Source organism: Myotis yumanensis, unplaced genomic scaffold, assembly GCF_028538775.1.
Source record: "Myotis yumanensis isolate MYYU_CA2020_CCGP unplaced genomic scaffold, mMyoYum1.0.hap1 SCAF_3, whole genome shotgun sequence".
NCBI classification, from domain to species: Eukaryota; Metazoa; Chordata; class Mammalia; order Chiroptera; family Vespertilionidae; genus Myotis; species Myotis yumanensis.
In genome coordinates this window covers 41,745,311-41,769,080 of record NW_027223754.1, presented here as the reverse complement: position 1 = coordinate 41,769,080, position 23,770 = coordinate 41,745,311, and the positions used below count along the sequence as shown (strand labels likewise).

General features: G+C 38.0%; 1 protein-coding gene across 6 annotated transcripts in view; it reads left to right on the top strand.

The window, feature by feature from the left end:
- MBNL2 (muscleblind like splicing regulator 2) overlaps window positions 1-23,115 on the top strand; it is a 172,290-nt gene extending 149,175 nt beyond the window's left edge. For 4 of the 6 annotated variants that reach the window (XM_070408725.1, XM_070408724.1, XM_070408722.1 and 1 more), the window contains one exon: window positions 20,346-23,115. In XM_070408725.1, coding sequence (XP_070264826.1) covers window positions 20,346-20,473 — 128 coding nt within the window. In that variant the 3' untranslated portion in view covers window positions 20,474-23,115. The remainder of the gene's footprint in view (window positions 1-20,345) is intronic. The other 2 variants (XM_070408723.1, XM_070408721.1) reach the window with 1 other exon arrangement.
- Window positions 23,116-23,770: the final 655 nt, after the last annotated feature.

Genomic DNA, 23,770 nt, shown 5'->3' with positions numbered 1-23,770 from the left:
TACTTATTATGTAAAAGATATTCTAAATGGTCTCTCATTTCATATATATGATATGTCATATCATATGTTTCATATTAAATGAGAGAGGATACTTATTTATAGATACACTCCATTCTTATAACAGTCTTATAAGTATGGTTATCATCATCCCCATTTTGTAGGTGGTAAAACTGAATCAAAGTTTAACTACCTTAGACAAAGATAAACAGCTTATAAATGGTCTTGGAATTTAGTCCCAGGCAGTTTGTCTCCTGAGGGCTTGCTGTTAACCACCATGCTCCGCTGCCTCTCTCTATAATTTTAAATACACAGAAGTCACTTCTCCCACAAGTAAAACTATTTTTTGAATGAGACCCAATAGCAGTTGCTATAGGAGAAAAGGGAAGGAGTCTTGCTAATGCAGCTCAAATAAAGATGAATCCTAAACTAGGAGATGAACTGAATTTGAGCATAGCTTCAAGATAGTTATGTAATAGCCAGGTCATATTTAAAAACCATATAGCAGATATATATTAACTATAATAGATAGCCATTTAGTAATATTCTGTGTAATACTAGAACCAGTGAGTAGACTAGAAATTATAAATAATTTCTATACAAATAAGATAAGTAAAAAATAAAATACAAAGTAAAAAAAAATTAGTCATTTGTCTTAGTGAAACCAAGTTCATAGGCATATTTTGTGAATCATTGTCCTAGACTTTACTCCTGGTTTCTGCCAATCATCTCATAAATAGCTTGGTAACAAGGGAAATCAGAACTGAAAATGAGAATACCATTTAAATCGGCCAATTTAAGCTACTAGCAGATGGTCCGAATGTACAACTCTATAGATGCCTATATTGAAACAAATTTAATCTCAGAGTATACACTAAAAGAGGTAGAGATAAACAGCTTAGCAACTGGATTACCTAGTTTTTCATATTCTAAAACATTTTATTTAATAAAATGAGAGTATAGATTTGAATTCCTAGAACTTGAATTATTATAGTACCCTATGCTGTCATTGCTTTATTATTTTTATTTCAAAGCTACAATTTACTTCAAAAGATGAATTTCCAAATAAATATATGTTAAGTCTTAATTTCTTTATCTATACACAGGATTATTCCGTTTACTGAATCACATCCTGGAATGCCCAATTAAAATACAATTTATATTCTGGGTCTTTCCCTGAACCCCGGCAACTAAATGTACTTTTCCTGAATGTACTAGATGTAATTCCTCTGAATTAATCAAAGACCTTGCCTGCATGATCCTTAAAGCATCATCACTAGATAGAAATAATGACCAGCACAAAGGTGTGAAAGTGTAAAGTTTAGCAGAGAAGAACTAATGTGGGAAGCTGATACAGGGTTAAGCCTCAGACTGACCTGTGGGCAAAGTCACAAACAATTCCCAGCCTAGAAGGCACAGTCCTCTTAGCATAATTAGGCTTGACCTTATAACGCTCCCTAGATCTTACCTGGGAAGCTAATGGGCTGAGGGAAGTGCAACAAGAACAAAAACAAGTGAAACTCACAAGAACAGTGTAAACAAGTGAAACTCACAAGAACAGTGTAACTTTGGTAACCACTACCTTGTTTATCTCTGACTATAAAAATAAAGGCTCAGCTTGCCTCAGGATCTCTCTCTGTGGCCTCAGCCAGGCACAGGGAAGATCCACGGAGACTAAGGAAAGCTAGAGAGTTCTGAACAGTGTCTCCATGTAAAACATTCTTCGCTGACTCCCGTCCACACCTTTGAGAACCCCTGGACCGCTGGGGCTGGCCCCCAGCAAACTAACAATAGATTGGGCAGAGCTTCAGTTTGCAGGAGTGAATGCCTACAATGTAGGTTTGATTCAGAGTGTGCAGGATTAAATGTCAGGTTAAAGGGTTTGGCTCTTATTTGGCCCCTGAAGAGTTTTCAAACAGGATAGGACTCTAGGACGAATGAGAAGATGGTTTCTAGGCGGGAGAGTCTGCGGAGACCATTGAGAGGTTTTAACAAGAGCCTAAACTGGAACTGGGGCAGCTGGAAGGTGACCTACTTTGTCTTGCCTTTGCCCATGACATAGGGAGAGTTACTTTTAGCCACAGAGAAACAGAAAAACTATTTCATACTATGCTAAAACCTGTGCAAACAAATGTCACACGACAGAAAAAGAAATGTAGGCTGACATGAAAGATTAACCACAGGAAGGACCTGAACTGAATGCCTTCAAAAACAGCAGCTGGGTGGACTCAGTGGTCAAATGCCTCCAGTGTGCTTACCCTAACGTGTGGCTCCCATCCCCCTGCCTAAATGCGACTTCAGAGCCCCAGAAGCTCAAAGACCGCCAGGCCTTTGCGCAAAAGGAGGAGTCCCTTCAGATTTGGTGCAAATATATATTGCCCATGTTAGAGCTATGTGGACAGCGGGGGCAACTATCCATCTGATTCATTCTGGGTCATGAGTTCATGCTACGAAGAAAAATTCTTACACATTGCATATTAGGATTTTTTTTTATGCATTACTCCATCACTACCTTTAAAGCTGGTGAGATCAAATTATATTTCTGGCAATATGTTAACCAACAATCACATCTTCAAAAAGTGACAATTCCTCTTTAAAATGATGACCTGAAGGTCACATCTTCTGAACCCTCCCCCAAAGATTAAATCCATTTAACAGAAAGTTGGCCTTAGGAAGAGCTTAGTGAAAATTTGTTAATAATATATCATATACCCACAACCCTTTATTTCTTGGAATATTTGACAAGTCAGAAAATCCCATTTTCCAGACATGCCTGATATAAATTCACTATAATCCGTTTCAACAATATCTTATCAGAAATGTGAAATAATTACATGCAACCAGATTCATATATCATGCTTTGTCTCACCTGTTACAAATAACTAGACAGGGAAGAGGAAAGCAAATCATGAGATTTTACTTATTTCTCACATATAAATGTGAATACAACTTCAAAGCTATTTGTGTATACAGATTCTTGGGGTTGTAAGTTAGCCTATACCAACCAAGAAATCTAGAAGGTAAGGTCATGTTTCACCCAAACTCTCATCTCAAAGAGTTGTATAAAACATCCATTATTCAAAGCCATCTGTCGGGACTATATTCAGACAAATGTAGGAGGCATTAAACACTCCCATACCCACCATTTGACCAATTTGGAGCCTGTTTCTTCACAAGAAAAATCATGGTTCTGCAAAGCCCCCATGTGGGAGGAGTAGACTCCTGTCAGGTACCTCTCCTGAAATACTCAGTAACGTGGCTGGCCTCTGTGTGTGGATGATCAAACTGAAGACTCCTTTCTTGGTTTGCTGGTTCCTGGAAACAGATTATAGAAAGTGGCTGGGCCCCAAGTATGTCACACTCCAAAAAGGCCCAGACAGCAAGTGTCAGATCCAACCCTTATGAATTGGCCTCAGCTGAGACAGCTATCTCAGCATCCCACTGCTACAGCTGTTTAGCCACCTGTAATGTAACATTTTGCTGATATTCCAACTATAGAAGGGGTTCTGTTTCAGTGATGGATCTGGTTGCTTTAAATGAGGCAGAATTGCCACATGAAATATTTTGTGGAGAGAGGTAGAATTGAGTGTGTGTGTGCATGTGTGTGTGTGTGTGTGTGTGTGTGTGTGTGTGTAGAAGGAGAGAGAGAGAGAGAGAGAGAGAAGCCTGCTGTGTCTCTTCAAGTAAAAAGAAAACTATAAAAATTACAGTATTTGCATTCAGTTATTAGTTCAAGCTTCTTGGCAATTTGAGTCTAAATTCCATGGTGCTGTGTGGCTAGGGCACTGGAATCCAGACAGACTTGCTAATGTGCTCAAAATTTTTTAGAGGAGAGGTGGGAGGGGGACTCCGTCTTAGGTGAACTGGGCTCTATGAGAGCCCTATAGAGGCAGGTTACTTTTTCTCTTCAAGAAAGCAGAAAATAAGAAGACAATAGACCTTTTATTTTCCTGCCTCAGAAGCAGCTGCTTTGCAGGTCTGCCATGAGGTTAAATTAATAACTGTATTTGCAGATTCTCTAAGGGAAGGCTAAGTTATATAAGTGTTGTAATCTAGTACATTTTCATTTCCCATGAATAATTTACACCTCCTGGTGAGACACTTGGGTAGAATTCTTTTGTATATAGCACCTAAAGACAATATCAGTTCCAATTTCGTGCAGCTGAAGAGAAAATGTCAAGGGTCCTTATGTGGAGCTGCACTGCCTAGTGGATTGTCCTACTTAGTGCACTTCAAATCCCATCCTCTTTTGCATTTTGATGGAATTTGGGGGAATCTTGAGATTGAAAAGTCGTATTCCCTATAGTATTTTGACTTTTGTTGATGGTAGTGAAATCAGGCTCAGGTTTTCTAGTTTGATGTTTCCTCTTTTGAGCAGAAGGAATATATAGCTCATTGTATATGTGTGTGTTTATTTCCAGCTCTAGAGAGACTCGCTGCCATGCAGGAATTCAGACCCACTGCCAAGAGGTGAAAGATGAAAGGGGTCCCATTTCAGAGTTGCGCAAACAGAGTGAAATTTTGGTTCATGCGCATTTTCCTCCCCAAGTTCTGCCACTCCTGCCTGCCTTCTCGCACTGGCGCCTGTGTGTCTGGGGAAGTTGCCAGTCTTTCAGTGAATGGAGAGGAGAGATCTTTAGTGCTTCCCCATAAGAACAGCAAGCTAACCTGGCTGTCGCTCCACTTAACCAGATATGACACCATTGTGTGTCAAAGACAAATTGGGTCCGGCCTCCCAGCCCCTTCTTGCATTCCCTCTAAGCAGATCTTGGTTTCCAAGATCTGAGTCTGCTGATCATTCTAGAAGCTACCAGTGCAGGGAGGTGCCAAAGATACCTAGGAGTTTATTGCCTAGGCAAAGAGTTGTGAAGCAATCAGACAATGTCACATAGTCATATACTCAAATACTACTGCGTGGGAAGGAAGCTCCATGGTAGGGCTTTATCCCTAGAGTGGGGAGATAGATCTTGAGGGAAGTGAGGGAATTAGACAGATAATGAACAGGTGAGGTTGCTCCTGAGTAGTGTGAAAGTTAAGGGGCGAGTGTGGGGGTGGGGTAAGGGCAAAAGAGAACTGGCATTATAAATGTACCAGCATTATGCTTAACATGTGTTCACATTTAACCAAATCATTCTCCATCTGGTGCATGTGACAAAATCGAGGCTCAGATTTGGCCACAGCTCTAATCCATAGTACAGCCAGCATTTGACCTCAATTCTATATGACCCTGAAGTCAATGCTCTCTCACCCTTAAACCACATTGTTCCCCATAGCCTATGAGGTTCAGACAGTCGTTTCAGAAGCGGTCTAGGACTTTGTCCCACAACAGAGACAGATGGAACAGCTATTACTACATCAGATCTGGGCTAAAGGATGTGTTCCAGGCCATGCTGCAGTGAGTGGGAGAGTAAAGGGGACAGTGAGTTTGGGCAGTGCTAGAAAATTCAGTGGAGTCGGTGAGGATAAGTTAGGTTACTGAGGGCCTGGAATGGCAGGATGAGAGCAGGACAAATGTTAAATGAAAGACTTGGAAATACTAGTCTACTGGAAATAAGTGGGTAAATATAAGCTGGGATAGGGTGAGTGCAGGTTAACTGGTGAGGAAGCTCTTCATTGATGAATGTTGTTGAAATTCAGCACATGAGGCTGATAAGTAATCAAGAGTCAGGACAATTCAGGAGGCATTCTGACCCTTTGCTCTCCCAGTGGCTTTTCTCCAGGTCCATCGCATGTGTGGACTTCACTGACTTCTCCTCCTGCCCTCTACAGACAGTGTCCCTGTGGCTTAGATAAAAAGAATAGTTCTTGTTGACACATCTCCACTTTCATTTGCACTATAAAGGACACATGTGTTGACTGGTATTTTCTGACATTGGTTTATGAAAAACTATAGCTGTTCTAGCATTTAGAATCCATCACCCTTCAGCATTAGGTGTAACAGACTAGAGCTTTTGGTCTGTTTTGCTTTGGGTAATCAAATTATATTATTCTTATCATCACTCCCCTTGCTCTGGAGTTTTCAAAGATCTCAGAGTTGATGTCGCTGAGCTTTCTGTAAGCAAATTCAGACACTCTTCACTACTCACCACAATGCATTTCCAGAAGTGGCATCATTAAACTGGTCAGTCATTGTAAAATGTCACCCATTTGCCCTCAGTACCAGTGACATCAGGCCTTGCAGGAGTGACCCAAGATCTGTATCAACTACAACAAAGTAATGAAAGACAGTAAGTTTTAACAGCAAACTTACCACAATCGGGCATTATTTCTACAATAACACATAAAAGGAGAATGATGATGCAGGTTACATTATAAATTGGAACAAGAGCTCACATCAGCAAGGTGGCCTACCCAAGTTACATAAACAGTAAGAGAATCAGAACTAGAACCCACTTATCTGTATCCGCCTAGAGTAGTGCTCTTTCCCTTTCTGCGCCTTCCTGAGAAACTGCTTTGAATGATCATTTACAGAGCCCCAAAGTACCATACAGGGTGGGGCAAAAGTAGGTTTATAGTGGTGAGTACTCGAAACACAGTTTATTTTAGTATTGTTTGTTTATTAATTATTGTATTATTTTTCATACAAACAACTGTAAACCTACTTTGCCTCACTCTGTATGCATAAACAGACAGCACAAAGATAACTCAAGAGCTCTCTTTTTTATTCTTTTATTTATTTTAAAAATTTTATATTTTTTTATTGATTTCAGAGAGGAAGGGGGAGAGAGAGAGAGAAAGAAAGAAACATCAATGATGAAAGAAAATTATCAATCAGCTGCATCCTGCACACCACACACTGAGGATTGAGCCTGCAACTCAGGCATGTGCCCTGACCAGGAATCGAACCATGATCTTCTGGTTCAATCACTAAACCATGCCAGCTGGGCTTTATTAAAATTTTTTAATGTTGACATAATTGCAGGTGTCCCCCTTTTCCCCACCCTTTGCCCACCTTCTCCCACCAGTGCCACCCCCCTCCCTTGGCCTTCACCAGACTATTGTCTGTGTCCAGGAAGTATGCATATATGTCCTTTAACTAATCCCTCAACAGCTCTCCTTTACTAAGCACTCACCAAATACCAGACATTGTCCTAAGCCTTTTACTAGTATATGAATTATCTTATTAAAGCCCACAATGACTCTGTAAGGGTCTACTCTTATCCCCAATATATAGATGAGGAAATTGCAATTTCAAGAAGCTGAAACACTTGCCTAAGATCATCTATTAAAGTAGCAAAACCAGATTTAGAACTTTCCCCAAGCTTTTAGCCTTCCATTTTACAATGAGAAGAAGGAATTAGAATGGTTAAATGATTCACTCAAAATTACACGAGAGTTAAAAAGTCATCTCCTAACAACATGCTTTGTCCTCTCCCACCGTCAAACCACAATCCATCACGAATATGCAGCTCAACGTTTTTGGGTTTTTTTGACAATCAATAGCTTTGCTTCCTCCTTAGAATTTAGAAAGGTTTTTGAGAAATCAAAAAGATACCCAGGGATGTTAAACTCGATTCCTTCTTGTTCTTCAAATACTTTTTCCAGTAATAATGTCATAGCCCTTCCATTAGTCATTCTTTCAATATTTGTCATTGTTACACTGAAATATTTGAAAGGGCCAGAGAACCACTTTAGTTATGAGGATTTACTTTTAGGAGAAAAGGAATTGCTTAAATCAATTATTATTGTTCATCTTCTTTTCTTTGCTCTTCTCTGACAACTGCAACATCAAGGGTGGCCTTGAACAAGAAAAGGAGTTAAAATAGGGAAATCTAAGGAGTGTATGGAGAATGAGAAGAAAATCCTTTTGTATTCCTTTGCCTTGGAAAAGGGTATTCTAGAGTTGCTTTTTAAAACAAAAACAAAAACATCAACCTATAAGTTCCCTTGTTCGTTCTGCTGTGGAGGGGGTACCTGTATGAGAAGAGGTGAAGGCTTGAAAATTAAAGTATAGATGTTTATTAGACAAGACTAGGTGTGCAGAGTGTCCATAAATAGTGGTTTGCTCTAAGCACAGTGACCTCAGATTTATTAGTAATTGCTATACCTTGTCAAAATATCCATGTTCTGTGGCTTAGCCTAGGAACTTAAAATAGGTGAAATATTACTATATGATAACAGTAGCATTATGTGCTTACTCCCACCAGGCGCCCATTAAATACGTTATCTAATCTTCACAACAACTCATGAGTTAGGGACACTGTTTAATTCCTATTAAAGGTATGAGGAATAATAAGAATAAAAGAGGTTGAGTTATTTACTCATGGTAACATATCTATTAGGCCTAGAAGCTGGTTTGAACCAGGACTAACTTTAAAGAATGGGGATCCTGCCTCTTATGAGATGTTAACTTTGTACTCCTTGACTCTGATCAGCAAACACTGCTGGCTTTTAATGTCTTTTAATAAAAGATTTTAGTTTGAAATGATTAATATGAGTGACAGTTGGGATTTTCATAAATAAATAGAGAAATTCAGCCTATATTAAGTTGTCAATGACAGGTCAGGATATACATATACAGAACAGGAAGTAAGTGTATTTGACATTTTTAAAAATCTTTGTCTCATTAAAAATCAAGTTTATTAGAGTGCCCATATAAATCATGTAATATTTAAATGTAAAATCAGGCAGTATTATTATTTGAATGCCTATTTAAATAGAGTTGAAACCAAATTTTATTTAGGTTTATGAATCTTAAAATAAATTGACTAAAGAAAGGAAACCAACATTCATCAAAAGCCACTCTTACACTTCAGAGATTTCATATGCATTGTTTCATTTAATACTCAACAGGACTCTGTGAAGTGTCATATTCATTTTCCATAGGAGAGCAAATCTTAATGAAATAATTTACTTAAGGTTAAAGAAGTAGGAAGTGGCTGGACAGTCTTAGAAGTAAGATTTGCCTGCCTCCAAATCCTGTTCTCTTATGTGTCCACCATATTTGAATTTGAGTACAGATTATTAGGGCCAGTATACATTGGGATTAATCTCTTTGTATGATTCCCTTAAAATCTTCTAACTACTGAGTTTTAACTATTGCTTTTTAAAATTTTAACAATTTAAGAAGAACATTCTAGTAGAACTTTTTAATATCCAAGTGAAGTCTCAGAAGTGTTTGGAGAATATTGTTGGTTGATGAGACCAACAAGGAAATTCTCATTTCAGCCCAGTAATCAAGAGCTGTAGAAGAAGCAGATGGACAAGGCGCCATCTCACCCTTCCTGGGTGGCAAACTGGGAAGTAATTTCTGGCTAGAAAGAGTCTACCAAGAGGAGTCCCTCATCCAGGACTTCCATTTCTTAAACAACAATAATTTAAAAATGGAGGTTTTATTTTTCCCACTATTTCCACAGAGCCTTACTTACCAATCTCAGGTTAACGAAACATCACTCATTAAGAATGAATGTTTTGGGCAGCCTGGTGGAGGGAACTGTGAAAGGAGCCACTGGAAGGTTAATTTAGTTTAAGTAAAACCATGGAGCTAGATTAGAGAGCAAGCCCAGGGATTCAGGTGAGCACACAGGAAGAGCCAGGTAAACCATTTGGAAGCCACAAATGAGAAGGATGTAAAGAAGGGCAGGAGAAGTGGGTAGAGAAGGAACTAAGTATTGGTAAGAAAAGGGAATAGAAAGTTATTGTTCAATAATTGCAAGGCTACAGTGTGGAATGATGAAAACTTCTGGAGATGGAGAGTGGTGAGGGTTGCCCAACAATGTGAGTGCACCTAATGCCACTTTCATGAACTATGCACTTAAAAATGGTTAAAATTGCAAATTTTATGTTATGCCTATTTTACCACAAGGTTTTACATTGGGCAACAGATCTGAATAGATGTTTCTCCAAAGAAGAAGAGGTTAGGATTGGGAAGAAAGATGTCTAACTATACTTGAGTTTTTGTTTTATTAAATCCATGATATAAAATTACTCTTTTCACGTTAAAAATTCTTTATTGCTGTCGTGTTTTCCCCTTAAGAGTTCTGTTTTCATAAAGCAGGTAACTGAGAGCAAATGCAAATTTTTCCTCAGTGAAGTATGTCTGTTAGAAGCTGGGACTATACTGAGATATCATGCCATACAGACCAGAGTGTGGCTGGGGTTAATGGGGAAAAAGGGAGGGACATCTACTAGCATAATACTTTCAACAATAAAGATAACATTTAAAAAATATTTCTAAGATGTCATGCCATACAGATGCCCACTGTTGACTCGATGGCAACACATTTTCACATTTTTTTCTGAGTAGATGTTTATTAAGAGCCCACTGAGCTTTGAGGGAGGACAATTAGTAAAAAAGAAATAAAAGAATGTGGGAGCTTTCATTCTTTATATATTTTCTTCCTTTGGTTTCCATTTTGCTACCTGTTATACTAGGATATTTTGGCACTTCGTGGGGAGTTATTAGGGAGGACAGATGGTAACCTGGTTTAATTACCCCACCATGCGACAGAGGTGCCAATGTGGTACAAGCAGAGTCAAAACTACGGCTCAGAAGGGTCACAAAGCTGGTCGGTGGCACAGAGAAACCTCCTGAAATTCCACCCCAGGATTCCTTTTGATTTTTCCTTCCCATCATGATTTTACACATAATTGAGTGGTTTTGTTAACCTACTCTCATATGCAAACACAGAGGCAAAGAACTAAAAACAAAACAAGTTTCATTGGAAATTTTGTTAGGTGGCTCTGTCATCCCACCAGTTCAAGAAATGTGCAAGATGATTAAGAGACATATTTCATATCTTGTACATAACATTAATTTTACCATTCCTTTTACTGCATCTTAGAATTTGGTTACTTTTCTGCCTGTAGTGTCTTAAAAGCCAATTCTTAGCAGGCTGAATTATACATTCTGCTCCAATGTTAAAATGAATAATACAGCCAAAATGTGCCCAGGATCTTAAGTCTAACATAATGGTAGTGGGTACAAAGGCAGGGCATTGAACTGAACTGAGGATTCTATGTTGAATCCAACAGGACCTCTTTCTGTGATTTTTCTTGGCCTGAATCTTCAATGTATTACCGGGAGCAAAACCGATATTGAAAAAAGCAGGTATAAATGAATACTTTGGGAATTTCTTTTCAGTTGCTATACAAGCGGTTTTTCAACAGTATAAAAAAGTTTTCTTAGATTCTACCTTCATGTCCAGAGGTCCCCTTCAGTGAGATAGTCTCAGACCTGGGCAGCCTTTTTAATCCCAGGTAGCTTCACTCACTATGAATCTTGCTGTAAATCATCTCACTCTAAATAGTCTAAATATAATATTTTATAAAAAGGTTTTATAATATTTTCTATAGTGCTTAGAATATTGTATTAAATAGTGTGGCCCCAATAGTATATATTGTTTCTTGATTTAGTAGAGGAATGTAGCCTTCTTTTATATGCAGACAGTCCCTAATTTTTAAAAAGTTTGCTTGTTCAAAATTTCCTTTATTACCTGGTTTAGACCTTAAATAATTTTCCTATAGTGACAGTGACGGACTTGATGATTAAGCCTCTATACTGGTCTGCAATAGTTTAACTCATGACATTGCTCATGGATAATACTGTGCTAACAGCATGAAGCTGACCAAAAACCATGTTCACAGAGGTTGCTCTATCTGAAAGATTCAAGAAAGATGCCAAAAGCATATTCGTAACTCAAGCCCCCAGACAGGTGTGTGATAGGAAAGACTTTTACCTTCTCCATCTGCTGGTGGTATCAGAGCCATGATAATATGGTGAATTCTGTGATTGGAATGTTCATTGGAGAAGGTTTATGGAGTAGGAATGTGTTTGTAATGTATAGTGTGAAAACAAAAATGTCAAGTGATGAATAAGAAGAAAAAAGCTGGGACCTGTTTCTGGGTGACCATCAGATGCACTCACCCCACCCTCTTTCTCGTTGTCCTTGGATGCTGTGGCTTCATCTGCCTACTTCTCTGTCCCTGGCTGTCATGTGGCCCTTCCGGTCTGGGGTTTTGTTTTGTTTGGGCCTCTGGCCCCTGTAGTCCAAACATGGTCTCAGTAGTTACTCTCTTCCTGAACAATTACACAAGACTCCTGAATGTGTTTTTGTTTGAAACACTTCTATAGCATCAGGGGAAAGTACAAGAAATGAATCTCCTCTTATATGCTTTACCTTCTTCCTCATTTATATCCTACTAGAGCCCGGTGCACAAATTTGTTCATAGGTGGGGTCCCTTGGCCTGGCTGGCAATCAGAGAAATCGGGACCTTCTCACACAGTCCCAGTTGAGGTCGATCAGGGCTAGCTGGCCGGGGAGGGACCACGGGAGGGCTCCACAGTGTGTCTGGCCCTCTTGCCCAATCCTGATTAGCCAGACCTCAGCAGCAAGCTAACCTACCGGTCGGAGTGTCTGCCCCCTAGTGGTCAGTGTGCATCATAGTGACTGGTTGACCAGTCAACCAAAAGATCAACTGGTCAGTCAGACACTTAGCATAGTACGCTTTATTATATAGGATAGGTGAAAATCGCCCTTGGATAACATACCATCCATATGATCTGAGGACTAGATTCCCATCTCACCATCTCACCATGAAAGCAACAGAAATGATCCTCAGAATTCTCTCAGGAGAGTTGAGATTGTGAGGGGCTGGGTTTGGGGTGGAGAAGAGAATCATATCAAGGCCTCACTAAAATACTCACAAGAGTCTAGATGTTTCCACATGTGACATGGACTCATGCAAGGAACAGGATCTTACTTAAATCAAGAATTTGTAAAGTATATGTATTTTATCCAGATACTATCAATGTGGACCCTGGTCAGTATCTTCATTGAGGTCAGGTTATTGCCTTTTGTGCAAAAACTCAATTATTAATATTTTAAATGATAATTTTCATATATTAGAAAGTATGTCTGAAAATTCTTTCTGTCCAAATATTACAGAATGGGAAATATTAGATAGAAATGAGTCATCCACAGAATGATATGTCATTTAAAACAGAGGCATTAGAGCTTTGAATGTAAACCTTCTATTCATGACAGAGGGCAAAACAGTAATCCTGACTACATAATCTTTTTTTAAATTTCTTTATTGATTAAGTTATTATATATCTTTAAGGTCTGCTACACATTGTGGACATTCCAACCAACTTTAGATTGATCTTCTCAAGAGTGACATTGATTGTCATATTTAAGAATTTTCTCCCACAACCCCAGTTTTTGCCTTTTCTACATAAATAAAAATCCCTTTTGAAAACAGGTCAAATACTGCCTCAGGAAAATATTCCCCCTAAGTAATAAATATGAGTATTTTTTCAAAGTGTCTTTTATGTACCACTAATTATCTTTGAACATTTTATACAATTAAAGTTTACGAATAGCCTTGAAATTGGCCAAAGTTCTTGAAATTGTTCATTTATTAATACATATCATTAGAATTGCTCTGATAACTATGTCCATCAACCAATCAAAGATACTTGCATTTGACTTTAGTAACCGATACTATGATTAAGTACAGATTTATTTTGCAGCCAAAAATGGTACAAATGTCCCTCTGCCTTTGTACAATTTGCTTCAAACAAAATACTTCACAAGTTTTGCCTCTCAGACAAAATCAGGGCATTTTAGACAGTGGTGGCTGCCATGGAGAAGATGTGTGGAGTCCTGGGGAAAAGACAGAGAGAACATTAAACATGGAGAAACTGCAGGAGGGAGGAATACCAATGGAGCATAGTGAAGAGGAACATGTGTGACAGAATAAGAAAACTGAATAAATAAAAAGATATCGGGATGGTGAGCAACAGGCAAGCCTCCTTAGCTGGGCCATAATTTTAGGAATTCCTTTCAGTTTTCTATTTTTAAACCAGTAGTAAGTTTTGTTTAAAAAGACAGTGAGCCCTAGCCAGTTTGGCTCAGTGGATAGAGCATCAGTCTGTGGAATCAAGGGCATATGCCTCGACTACGGGCTCGATTCCCAGTGTGGGGTGTTCAGGAGGCAACAGATCAATGATTCTCTCTCATCATTGATGTTTCTATCTTTCTCTCCCTCTCCCTTCCTCTCTGAAATCAATATATATATATATATATATATATATATATATATAATAGTGAAACATCCTTTCTTTGATTATTTCCTGAGGGAACGGGACCTTGTAGCCATGAGAAAATATTTCTAAGAAATCAACCAGAAGTTTTCTTCCGGTGGCATTTTTGTTTATCTGCCATGTTTCTACCCCCTGTGAGTGACTCTGCCCCCAGCCTAGAATATTTTTCCTTTTATCTATATATAACAAGAGTGGAGGAACGGGAAGGGATTTTTATGTATAGACTATCTAAAAGGTTCTTCTCCTGCCTCCATGGCTACATCTCACTTGTGAGTGGTCCACTAGTTTTCTGTTGATGCCAACATTGTGGCGTTGTGTGCTCGGTAAATACTGATTCAGCCTCTGTGCAAACCAGCAGTTACTAAGTGCCTCCTACATACCCAGCCCTGTCCTAGACACTAGGGATAAAAATATGAATGGGACATTTCCCGGTGCTTACAAAATTCAGATTTGCTGTGGACCCAGTTAATGCAGCAGCCCTGCTTGGAAGTGTCTATTTGAGTTCCCATGCTAGTGGTATCCCGGTCCACTGTGATTCCTTCAGATGCCAGCAAGGCCACGCAAACATTTCACAAGGTATATATTATTTACCTCTTCAAACTCAACATTACAGAGACATTAGTGGATGGCTTTTCATGGGAGGATTTAACTAAAACATCCATGATTCCTCTTCTCTCATTGTTTGGATCCATAGGAACAGTTTGTCTTTTCACGGAAATGTTTTTACTATCAATTACACCAAGCAGTAAGAGTTCTTACCGGAGTTCATACTTAGCTAACATGTTAAAAGATAACTCATTTGATGTCCCTGAATCTTGGTAATGAACAGGTTTATATAAGAAGTGTGAACATTTCTAGAAGTCATCTAGAAGCTCCCACATTTCAAAAGTACTCATATGTTCAGTTCCTGGAGATCAACCACAAGGAGGAAAATTCATAAAGTATTAACATTGGTACCTCAGGAGCACTGAGGAAATTCTATATTGGTTTGTCTTCTTTTGCATCCTGTTGCATGTGAGGTAGTCAGTTCAGCGGTTAAGTTTATAATGCTGATGTGCTCAAGTTCAGTGTTTCAGCCTCTGCAGACTACTTTGCTTCCAACCAAGGGCATTTCCCACTCTGGTTGGGTCTTTTCAAGTGCCCACCAAGGGTCAGGGCATATGGATGGCTCTGCCTAAATGCATCATTACCTTGGAAGAGACAAGGCAACATGCATATTTCATATCTAGTAGTTTCTTCTTAGCTAGAAGGTGCCTCTCGGTCAAGTAACCTATTCAATATCTGAAAAGTTGCAGGATTACCTTCCCATGATACCTACTCTCCTGATCCTGCCCAGCAGTGGTGACTGCTGCCTCCCTGTATGTTGCCTACCACCTTGGCTGCTGCCTGGCTCAGGAAGTTAGTAATCCAGGCTTGGTGGAAAACTCCTCCAAGAAAGTAAGGCTCAGAAAGAACACAAACCAGCAGCTCAGAGCTGCATTCAGCCCAGAGAGTTGACCCACACAGACTTGTTTCCCATAATATGAATTAGTTGCTGAATTTCCAGCTTTAGTTGTAAAATGGAAAGGTCAAGCAATGTAGAGCCCAGGTTTCTGCAGGTAGCAGTTGGCTAGAGCTTCATAGATGCTACTCCATTCCTTCTAAACATAGGCCCTTCCATCTGCCACACTCCCTACCTGACCCACTCACTTATGTCCCTTTCCTGCCTGGTCCCAGAGGCTTAGGATTTAGGCATTACCTAACCCAGCCCTCTTTTAATAAGCTTGACTGCCATTGCACTATGAGTCAATGGTAGGAACTTCACTGAGGATGCAGGGAGTATTAAATGGTTGCTCATAACACATTTGATGGGAGAACAACCCATTTGATGTTCTTTGGAGCCATCCATGTTTTGTCTTCAGTAAACAAAAATAAGACTAAGTGTGCATTGGGTCATATGGAAGTAATTTATGGATGTGAATTAAGCAGAATCATCAGATTCTTAAATCCAACCACCTGGAGGAGATGCTTGTTGATAAGTAGACACTATTGCAGCCAACTCATATTTGCATCACAGATACTCTTGTTACAATAGATAGTCCTCTGAAGATTTACGAAAGCACTCATAATTTAAATCAAATGTGCCTTTGTTTTAAAAATAGAATCGCCGATTTTGTGGGCATCAGCTATTCCCATTTTTGTGTGTCCTCCTTTTAGTAGAAAATAATGCTTCCAGTTCAAGATTTTGATTTACCACATTAGATTGGCCGGTCCTATTTAATATTTCAACTCCCTTCTTTGTCGTGGTTCTGTTATACAAAATAATACTTATTTGAGGGTCTAGTTCATCAGGGAGATAAATTGAAATTAACATGAGCAGCAGCCCTATGTTTGGGTAGGAGCTTCTGCTGCTGTGAGCAGACACGTTTGCAGCACTCATCTGGAGGAGGCCTGGGAGAGGATGTGGCCGGCCACCCAGGCAAGGATGCCCTGTGGAGTGGCCCAACAGCCCCGACAAGTCCCTCAGCAATTTCTCTCCCTCTTGTTCCTCCAGACAGTCCCATCAGTGCTCCGGGCTCCCTTTGCTCTAGGCCCCACACTATTGTCTACCCTTTCCTTGATTCCCAAGCTCTCAGGGAAGGTCTAAACACCCACCTCCATTGGCACTGTAAGAGGTACAGACATGCTCTTTGGAATCACTGTTTCCCCTAGTCCCATCTCAGACTGTCACTACACCCTGGAGGGGACTCCCACGCCAGCAAGCAGAGTGAGCTAACATCTCTACACTCATGCTGGCCTGTACAAGCACTTGGTACATCGTGGAAGCCAGTTAAAACTGTTTGTGCTGTCTTTTCCATGTCCGCAAAATAAGATTGGCAGCACTTCCCTAGCTCCTAAGGCTCTGGTAAAAATTTCTCAGTGCCCCTGGAAAAGCAGTCCATTAAAATTAAAACAGACATTAATGATGCTTCAGAGAGGGGACTCTTAGTGGACCCCGCATGGTGGCTATTTCTCTGACTTGTACATACCCCAGGAGAACTTTCAAGTGCCCCTTCCAGGAAAACATGGGCCACAGTGCCTGGAGGTTGAGGAAGGAACTTTGACTATCAGCCTCAGCTTTGCCAAGCACAGGGCAGGAAAGACACCACTGACAGCCACACTATCAAGGACATGTTTTATTTTTTTAAATGGACAAGCTCAGAATTTGAGTTTGTCAAAGTCAGACGCGTAGCCCATGTTCCTGGGCCATTTATAAACCTGTTCTTTTAGGAATTATCTCTTATATCTACATTCAAATACTCAGGTACCTTCTGAAGCTTTCGATCCTTTTGACCATTAACATTGCAATGGAAATTGAAGAAGTTTTTATGTAAAAAACATGTTTTATATGTCCATAGAGAACTAGTATGGAGGAATATCTGAAGAGAAACTACAGGAAACACACAAAATAGATCTGCTCATTTTATTTTAAATTATATGTTTTTGGTGCGAATTAAAAATATAATCTGACTAAAGAAAAGCTGTATTAAAAACTATACAGAAGATCTCTCTTTTCCTCAAAATGGCTTCTCCACACTCTTCCACTCGGCATACACACTTAGCGCTTGTCTTTCTTCCAGAGGTATCCTCCCAGCTGGGAATTGTCCTGCCCTCCCAGTGGGCCTCAGTGCCTGTCCTGTCATGTCTTCCAACATCAGAAGTAGAAATCAAACATGCAATAGTTATATCAGAGGCACTTCGTTGGTAACTGCTCCTCATCTGGATTCCTGTTCTGTCTATATTTCCAGAATGTGATTCGCCCCAGGGTACACTTAACTCAGACTGTGTGAACAAGCTACATACATTTCTCAGAAAAAAAATAATAATCAAGTTATATTTTCAAGAAAAATCCTACCACCAAAATAAACACTCAAACCTTTCCTATCTTCTAAGAGCAAAGCTCTTGAATTTCTTGATGCTCACAGCTGTGAGGAGCATGACTCATTTTTTTTAATATCACAAATAGAACCCACCCGATAGCCAAAGACACAGACCAGGGTATGGTAGAGTTTTCTAGTCAAGACGTGATGCAGTAGTAACTGCTAAGAGTTCAATAGTAGTAGCAGTCATTTTTATTTATGTCTTTATCTGTATAATGGATCGTGTGTAGCCTGGGGCAGAGGGGAAAAGCAGTCTGGGTAAGTCCAGTTGATGCTTTCAGTTAACTTCAAGGCTGATTTACAGTTCAATTAAACGTGGGTGGCCGCACATGTCTCTTTGCCAGATACAGGTCCAAAGCAGTGTTCTCACTAATATCTGTAATATACATTTGTTCATTGCTGGACGCTCTGGTGAATACTGTTTGTTCTAAATGGTTAGAAATGTCATTCTATATGGAATTTTAGTTTCAGTTAATAAGCCTTAATGTGACTATATTCTAAAACATATATTACTGCATATCCATTCAAGACTTGACAAGATTTTTTCCCCACTATTTTAGAAAGACTCTTGCTAAAGTAAAAGGAAAGAAGAAAGAAGAACAGGACATGATTTGATATCCTGAGGCACATTTTTATGTGGGAACCTTACAGGCATCATTGAAGCGACGGGATAAAATAGAATAATTCCTATTTAATCATCAAATCTAAATATAATAGTGAAGTATTTGAATATTAGCTATTTGTAATGACTATTCAAGAATACTGATATTTATATATAAATCATATCTTATTATTTTTGTCTATCAGTATATGAGACAAGGAATGCTATTTTTCCCCAATCAATTTTAAATTCTAGAAATTTTTAAGAAAAACAAAGAATAATCATTTCTGAAGTTCTGAGTTTCCATTTAGTATAAATATCTACACTAGAAAGATGCAAATTGACCATATCTTCAGGACGCCCACCAGCCAGTCAGGTGTTAGTATACAAATTAACCCAACAAAGATGGCAAGTTAATTTGCTTATGCAGGCGCCAAGTGGCCGGGGGCGGGGCAGGACACTTGCGCCATTGCCATGGCGACAACACAGGCTTTCTGCACCATCCCAGCAGCTCCAGGCCTCTGGGCAGTGTGGGAAGGTGGAAAGGCGGCTCTGGGCCGGAGCAAAGGTGGTGCTGGCAGCCAGGTGAAGGAAGGCCCATTCTTGCACAAATCTTCGTGCATCAGGCCTCTAGTTTAGTTTAATATAAATCAGTTCTATTTTTATCAATTCTGTGCACATCTGTACATTCCAATAAAATAAAGGATGCTTTTACTTCATGGGAGAAACTAATTGAGTGTTTATACTAAAACTTTTATATAACCTGAAGGAGCAGCCACTAAAAGTGAAAATATCCACATGTGTGAATTCTAACATGAGGGTACACAAAATTATACTTATAGAAATGAGGCTTGTATTGAGAAGTGGATCCCAGAGTGCAGGAATATTAGCTGACCTTGACCATAACTAAGTTTTACTGGTTATTTCCTAAACAAAGACCCTTGACTGTTTAGTAAACAAACATTTTCTTTATTCATTGCACAAAATTTGGTCAAGGCATTGCACAAAGAATAAGTGTTTTTGTTAGAATGTGTTAAAAGTTTCGCTTCTAAGCTTGGCATTTATGGACTGGGTCACACAGGGCAAACTCCCTGTCCTTTGCAAGGGTATGGAGTTGGAAATGAACTTAAGGATCAAACTCTACGGACCATCTTTTGAATTTGATAGTTTAGTTGTATTTGTGCTTTTAGATTATTAAGAATGTTATAACAGCTTTATTGGAATATTATCTCTTTTTCTCTTTAATATGGGACATTTGAACATTCCCTGAATTTGAAACTTGCTGTTGTTATATCTTGGGAACAAAGTTATTTTTTATGGGAACACATCTTTGAATTATAAATGTAAGTTAATAAATAGTACATAATTGATTATACATTTTTAAATATTTAAAATTTACTAAACAACTTTTTATGTACAGACTAATTCCTTGATCATCTTAGCAAATATTAATTGAAGGATAATATGAGCATACAATAAAAAGATATGAAATGAAAATAAAAAAAGGAAATTAGGATCTAAACACATTGTATGTCCACATACATGTTGTCACAGTTTTACAGAAAACACTGTGCATTTGAATCATCATTTACTGGTACAGTGGCCACACAGCAGAAGTGCTTAAGTATAAAAATTTCACCATGAAGGGTGGGGCCTGGGCAAAACTATAATTGCATCAAAACAATGAAAAGCTGAAGAAAATTCCTATTTTTAAATGTCTATTTTCAAAGAGTAGAACTTAAACTCATTCTTTTCCTTCACAGAAGAATGTCTAAATCGCATGTATCTTTTTCTTTAACAGATAATTCTGAAATAATCAGCAGAAATGGAATGGAATGCCAAGAATCTGCATTGAGAATAACTAAACATTGTTACTGTACATACTATCCTGTTTCCTCCTCAATAGAATTGCCACAAACTGCATGCTAAATAAAGATTTAGTTCTTCTGGACAGACCACAACTCTAAGGAGCTAGTGCTGCTATATCATATATGAGTATTAAATATGGTATGCTTAGTATATTCCAACCTAAGATAGTTAACTACCTGAGACCAGCTGTGATGTTTAAAGACATAAAGGATCAAGTTTACTTTGAAAGGGTTTCTAAACATAGTTTCTGTCCTAGGAATATTGTCTTATCTCCATAACTATAGCTGATGCAGAAAGTCCAACCAATTTACTCATTTCGACTCAGAATATTTCGAAGTTAGCAATAAACAAATAGCAGTAGTTTAAAACCTATTCCAAGGGCAGGTTCAATTCCAACTCCAATTACTGTCATTTCATTTTCCCACTGGATTAAAGGGTATGTTTCACTTCTTGACACAAATGCTGCAGCAAAGATGAGAAGTGAAGTAAAAAACTGATACCTGCCCTGCAGGTCTAAAATTTGAATGGAAATTCAAGCACAAGTACTGGGGACACATCAAAGTGTGGTATTTTGTTTGCCTGGAGATGCCGTATTGAATCATGTGATTCTAGAATAACATTAACTAGATTGCAAGAGAAACTTTGCACGGTATGAGCTTCATACCCCACCAAACAAAGTCTTGAAGGTATTATTTTACAAGTATATTTTTAAAGTTGTTTTATAAGAGAGACTTTGTAGAAGTGCCTAGATTTTGCCAGACTTCATCCAGCTTGACAAGAATGAGAGGCCCATGTCAAGAGTCTAATCTAATGGATTAGTCTTTCAAACTCACCATCCGTTTGCCTGTTACAGAATAACTCTTCTAAACTAAAAACCTAGTCAAATAAGGAAGCTGTAGGTGAGGAGATCTGTATAATATTCTAATTTAAGTAAGTTTGAGTTTAGTCACTGAAAATTCGACTGTGACTTTAATCTAAATTACTATGTAAACAAAAAGTAGGTAGTTTCACTTTATAAAAAATCCATTACTGTTCTGCATTTCAAAAAGTTGGATTAAAGGGTTGTAAATGACTACAGCATGGAAAAAAAATAGTTCTTTTAATTCTTTCACCTTAAAGCATATTTTATGTCTCAAAAGTATAAAAACTTTAATACAAGTACATACATACATATTATATATACACATACACATATATACTATATGGATGAAACATATTTTAATGTTGTTTACTTTTTTAATACTTGGTTGTTCTTCAAGGTAATAGCGATATAATTAAATTTTGTTCAGAAGGTTTGTTTTAAAGTTTATTTTAAGCACTATCGTACCAAATATTTCATATTTCACATTTTATATGTTGCACATAGCTATACAGTACCTACGTAGTTTTTAAATTATTGTTTAAAAAATGAAACAGCTGTTAAAATGAATATTATGTGTAATTGTTTAAAACATCCATTTTTTGTGAACATATTAGTGATTGAAGTATTTTGACTTTTGAGATTGAATGTAAAATATTTTAAATTTTGGCCTCACAGCCTGTTCTGAAAACTGTATGCACCAACCATATCATTTTTTTTAGAAAAAAAAAAAGAAATTCACCATTTTAATTAATGTTGATCAAAGTCTAATGACTATCTTATATTATAGATTTGATAACCCTATAAAAAAATCACATTCTAAGTGTAATCTTACATAGTGCTTGTATTGTTACATTTGTTTTAATTTGTGGGAAAGTATTGTATCTAACTTGTATTTCTTTGGTAGTTTCATCTTTATGTATTATTGATATTTGTAATTTTCTCAACTATACCAATGTAGTTATGCTACAAGTTGCCTAAAACATTCAAACTTATCTTCTTTTTTCTTTTTTTCTTTGTTAATTCACTTAAACTCATTGAATACATAGTATCCATTACTAAAGGTAAATTATGTGAATCACTGAAATATTTTTGTAGACTAATTGTTGTAACATTGTCTTTATTGTTTTTCTTTTATTTCATGATTTTGATGTTAAAAATCATTAGCACACAACTATTTTCAGCCCTTTAATGAGTATCAACAACATCACCTGTATCCCCAAGCAAATATAGAGGACTGTATTTTTACTATGATATCCATTTTCCAGAATTGTGATTATAATATGCAAAGAGTCATAAATATGCCATTGACGATAAGGAGGAGGCAAGGCAAATGCATAGATGTACAAATATATGTACAACAGATTTTGCTTTTTATTTATTTATAATGTAATTTTATAGAATAATTCTGGGATTTGAGAGGATCTAAAACTATTTTTCTGTATAAATATTATTTGCCAAAAGTTTGTTTATATTCAGAAGTCTGATATGATGAATAAATCTTAAATGCTTTGTTTAATTACAAAAACAAAATCACCTATATCCAAGACATGAAGATAGCAATTCAACAAATAATGTAGTTAAGAGATGAACTCACCACTTGTATGGGAACTACATTTCACTCTTGGTTTTCAGGATATAAAAGCACTTCACCGAAATATTCTTTTAGCCATACCACTGGTAAACATTTCTACTAAACCTTTCTGTAACACTTAAAGAATTTCCTCATTCATTACCTTACAGTGTAAACAGGAGTCTAATTTGTATCAATTCTATGTTTTGGTTGTAATATTCAGTTCACTCACCCAATGTACAACCAATGAAATAAAAGAAGCATTTAAAAGGATTTCTAATCTTCCTCCGTTTTGTGTTGAGACAGATGGATAATTAGCCAAACGAAGTGGTTTTGACATTCACAGAGATAACAATTGGTAACTTCAAAGGAGAGCAAGCTCTGGTCATCAAATGGGAGACTGATAGTTTTCGCTTTTGCTTTTGGCTTTTTACAAATAAGAAAAGCAACTTAAAAGGGTCGTTTTAGAAGTATATTTAGTATTCTTTGAAATTAGAAGTAAAAATAAATCCTACCACTCAGCCCTCTTCTACAGGATTCTGCCTGAATATGAAGACGTGTGAACATCAATAACCAAATGGGGAACAAAATATCAGTTACAGACTCATAGATAGAGAGCAGGCTGACAGCTGTCAGGTTTGGGGGTGGGGGGTTGGGGTGTATAGAGGGATTGAGCAAAAAAGAGAAAAAACTCATGGACACAGACAGCGATGTGGTGATTGCCTGGGGGAGGCGGGGGGCGGGGGGAGGGAGTGAAGAGAGGTGGAGGAGGGTGTGGGGGATAAACGGTGATGGACAGAGACTTGACTTGAGGTGGTGAACACACAATACAGTGTACAGATGATGTGTTGTAGAATTTGCACCTAAAATCTATATAACGTAATCAGTGTCAGTTCAATAAATTCAACCAAAAGGAAAAATATCT